The sequence below is a fragment of the Notolepis coatsorum genome (genome assembly GCF_963971535.1).
Source record: "Notolepis coatsorum genome assembly, chromosome: 6".
In the NCBI taxonomy this organism is placed as follows: Eukaryota; Metazoa; Chordata; class Actinopteri; order Aulopiformes; family Paralepididae; genus Notolepis; species Notolepis coatsorum.
This window is the reverse complement of record NC_140170.1, coordinates 107,584,623-107,587,868: the sequence shown is the minus strand read 5'-3', so window position 1 is coordinate 107,587,868 and position 3,246 is coordinate 107,584,623. Positions and strand designations below refer to the sequence as shown.

The window sequence follows — 3,246 nt, the reverse complement described above, 5'->3', positions numbered from 1 at the left end:
GTATGTATGTATGTATGTATGTATGTATGTATGTATGTATACTATACGCAATGTGTGTTCTATGTCCAAATTATGTAATCAGGGCTTGCTCTCAAATGTCTTCCCTGAATAAATAAAGGTTTCAAATCAAATCAAATCAAATCAAATATTGGACCTGCCAAAATGCCTTAAATTATATGTTTTGGGGGAAGGGAAGCAATACCATTTTTCTGCACCTTTGTAAAAGTTCTGTGAATGTATCTTATTTTTTAAATGTATGATTACTCTTATGTTATTCTTATTACTTGTATTATTGCACAATCGCTGCGGGCATGACCACCCTCATTTCACTGTATGCTTGTATGCTGTGACAAATAAAACTCTTGACTTGACTTACCTATAGCACATATATATATATATTTTTTATATATATATATATATATTTTTTTTTTAAACATGCTAGAACTGATTACAAATCCAAGCAAAGCATGAACTTAATACAGCTGTGAATAACAATCTCTCTCTCTCTCTCTCTCTCTCTCTCTCTCTCTCTCTCTCTCTCTCTCTCTCTCTCTCTCTCTCTCTCTCTCTTTCTCTCTCTCTCTCTCTCTCTCTCTCTCTCTCTCTCTCTCTCTCTCTCTCTCTCTCTCTCTCTCTCTCTCTCTCTCTCTCTCTCTCTCTCTCTCTCTCTCTCTCTCTCTCTCTCCCCCACATGTGTGATGGATTGATGAGCGTGTGCTCTGTCTGTGTCATTGATCCCAACATCAGGCGGCAGATTTGGTCTCTTTACAGGGTCACCACTTTTCAAGATTCACACAGAGCTCTGTGAGTCTCTCTCCATCACCCCCAGCCCTCCACCTGGTCCCCTGAGACCTAACCATTGTCCCCAGCAATAAGAGCAGTGAGCATGTTGCATTCCTCATTGTCTTACCAAGCTCTCCCATTGGCTACAGAGTGTGAGAAACTCCAACCAAACCAAGACCCACACATTCATATGTAGATTGGGGACTATAAGTAGGAGAGAAGAAGCCAGTAGAGACCAGATTCTCTCGACACAGAGATCTCTACTGCACAGAGACCAGCCATGGCTCCTACAATCACTGCAGCAGGGAACTATTCTAAGGAGCACCTGACTTTGACCAACAAGGTAAATTGAAGTTCATATTTTAAACACAGTGATTGATCTTTAATGTTCATGCTCATGTTCTCTCCCAGACTAAGTTTATTAATGACTTCTCTTCTTTCTGCAGTTGAGAAAACCACTTGTGGAGAAGTTGCGCAGAGAGAGAATCACCAGCAGCATTGAGCAGCTCAAGTCTCTCCTGGGTCCAGAGTTCCTCAACCAACAGCCTGACTCCAAGCTGGAGAAAGCTGACATCCTGGAGATGACAGTTTGCTTGCTGAGACGACAGCAGCAGCAGTACCAGACAGTGAGCTCCTCCTCCTGCTCAACAGCTGTCAATCAAGGTTACTCCAGGTGTGTCCAAGAGACGGTGCACTTCCTGTCCAAGGATGAGATGAAGACACAGTCCCACAGAAGACTGTTGAACCACGTCCAGAACCTGCCATCATCCTCTGATAAGAATATGAGGGACAGTGATCTGCTTTTGCTGAGCTCCTCAGTCCAGCCCAGCATCACCAAAGAGAAGAGGCCAGTCAACAGCGCCCTCTGGAGGCCCTGGTAGACACCTGCAGACTGGAGCTCAACTGACAACCTGAAATGACCATGTTGGTCAAGTTTGTTGTCTAAGAACTCTTACCATTCCAAACTGAAATACTTGTTCTTCTGCACGTAGGCCTACAGATCTACTAATTTGATTTGTTTTCAGACTTTTTGATGTGTATAGATACATTTCTTGAGGAATAGATCAAACTTGACCACAGCATCTTTCTTTGTCAGCATTTTGCATGAATCAATCAGATTTTTATTGATTGTGAATTACACTATCATGGCAATTATAATCTGAAAGTTAGTGATCAATTTGAATATTTTAATATTCACTTTTGCGTAGCGTCAACACTCCCATAATGGGCTTCATCTAAATATTTTAATCTATGATTATGTAGAACTTGCTTTGTTTTAAGAGCAACATTATGATATATCATTTTAATGAAATGGAATACTTATTAATATCACAGTTTTATTGTGACTGCCATTATTATGACAATGTCTATGTTTATTCCTATACCCAACTGGGTACAAACCTGTTATCATCACTCTGTGATTAGCTGTAATCTGATCTAATTTAAGATATATTTTTTTAATCCTCTGCCTTTGTTACAAAGTGCAAAATATTATGTTATTTTTTTAACAAAGTATGATATAAGACAGAATAATGTTTATTCACAATATAAATCTTGCTGATTTTATTGAATGTGTCTTTTGTAAAGACAGTTGTTCAGTGTATAACCTCTACTCTAATTGAGTACAATGTGTCCTTGGAGAGCTGTCCAAGCTTTAGTTATGATGTATCATCACCTCTGTTTATCTTCAGTAGAAGCATTTATGATGTGGCTCATTGAGTTTCTGAATAATAAAAGAATAAAAAGTAATCATTCTGTCCTTTGCATCTCCTTTCACAGATACAAGTCTATTATGATGAAGTGACAAATAAAAAATAAAAAAATATTATTATGGTACATGATTCTCCATATACTTTGACTTTTATCAAGACATATTTTGGTTTTCATCTAGTTCTCCATTAGGCATGTTAACTACCATTGTGTACGAGATACCAAGTACAAGGGGTCATCTTGGGTTATTGATAAGTGAGACAAGTTCTTTGTGACTCTGAATTAGTTTCAGTTGTATTAGGAACACGGCAAAAGTCGTGTCAGAGTCAGACAAGAAGAAACATACCAATTCCTCTGTGTGCTCAGTATAAAGCTATCCGGATGCAAGCTAGCTTAGCTTAGCACAAATGAATGGAAGCGGAAACAGACCATTATAGCCTATATTAAAATTCCAGGAGAGGTGTTTTCGGTCAAAAGCTACATTAGTGGTTCATATCCACTTCCTTTAATTTGTGCTAAGCTAGGCTAGCTTGCAGCCGGATAGCTTTTTACTGAACGCCCAGAGAGGACATTGGTATATCTTCTTGTCTGACTCTGGAGAAGACGGTAAAGCACATTTCCCATAATGGTTGTGTGCCCCTTTAAGTTATTGACTCTTGTCTCTTCTTTACCAGTATTTAAGCAGAAAGTTGTCCTTACTACCTGGTACTTAGTTTAAAGTTAACGTTGAGTCAACAAAAAGTTTAGGACAGC

General features: G+C 38.8%; 1 protein-coding gene across 1 annotated transcript; it reads left to right on the top strand.

The window, feature by feature from the left end:
- Nucleotides 1-1,063: 1,063 nt before the first annotated feature.
- LOC311230952 (transcription factor HES-5-like) lies at nucleotides 1,064-1,664 on the top strand (the record flags this gene model as incomplete). The annotated part of the gene is made up of 2 exons (XM_084317407.1): nucleotides 1,064-1,126; nucleotides 1,230-1,664. The coding sequence occupies 2 exons, from the start codon at nucleotides 1,064-1,066 to the stop codon at nucleotides 1,662-1,664; spliced, it is 498 nt and encodes a 165-aa protein (XP_084173533.1).
- Nucleotides 1,665-3,246: the final 1,582 nt, after the last annotated feature.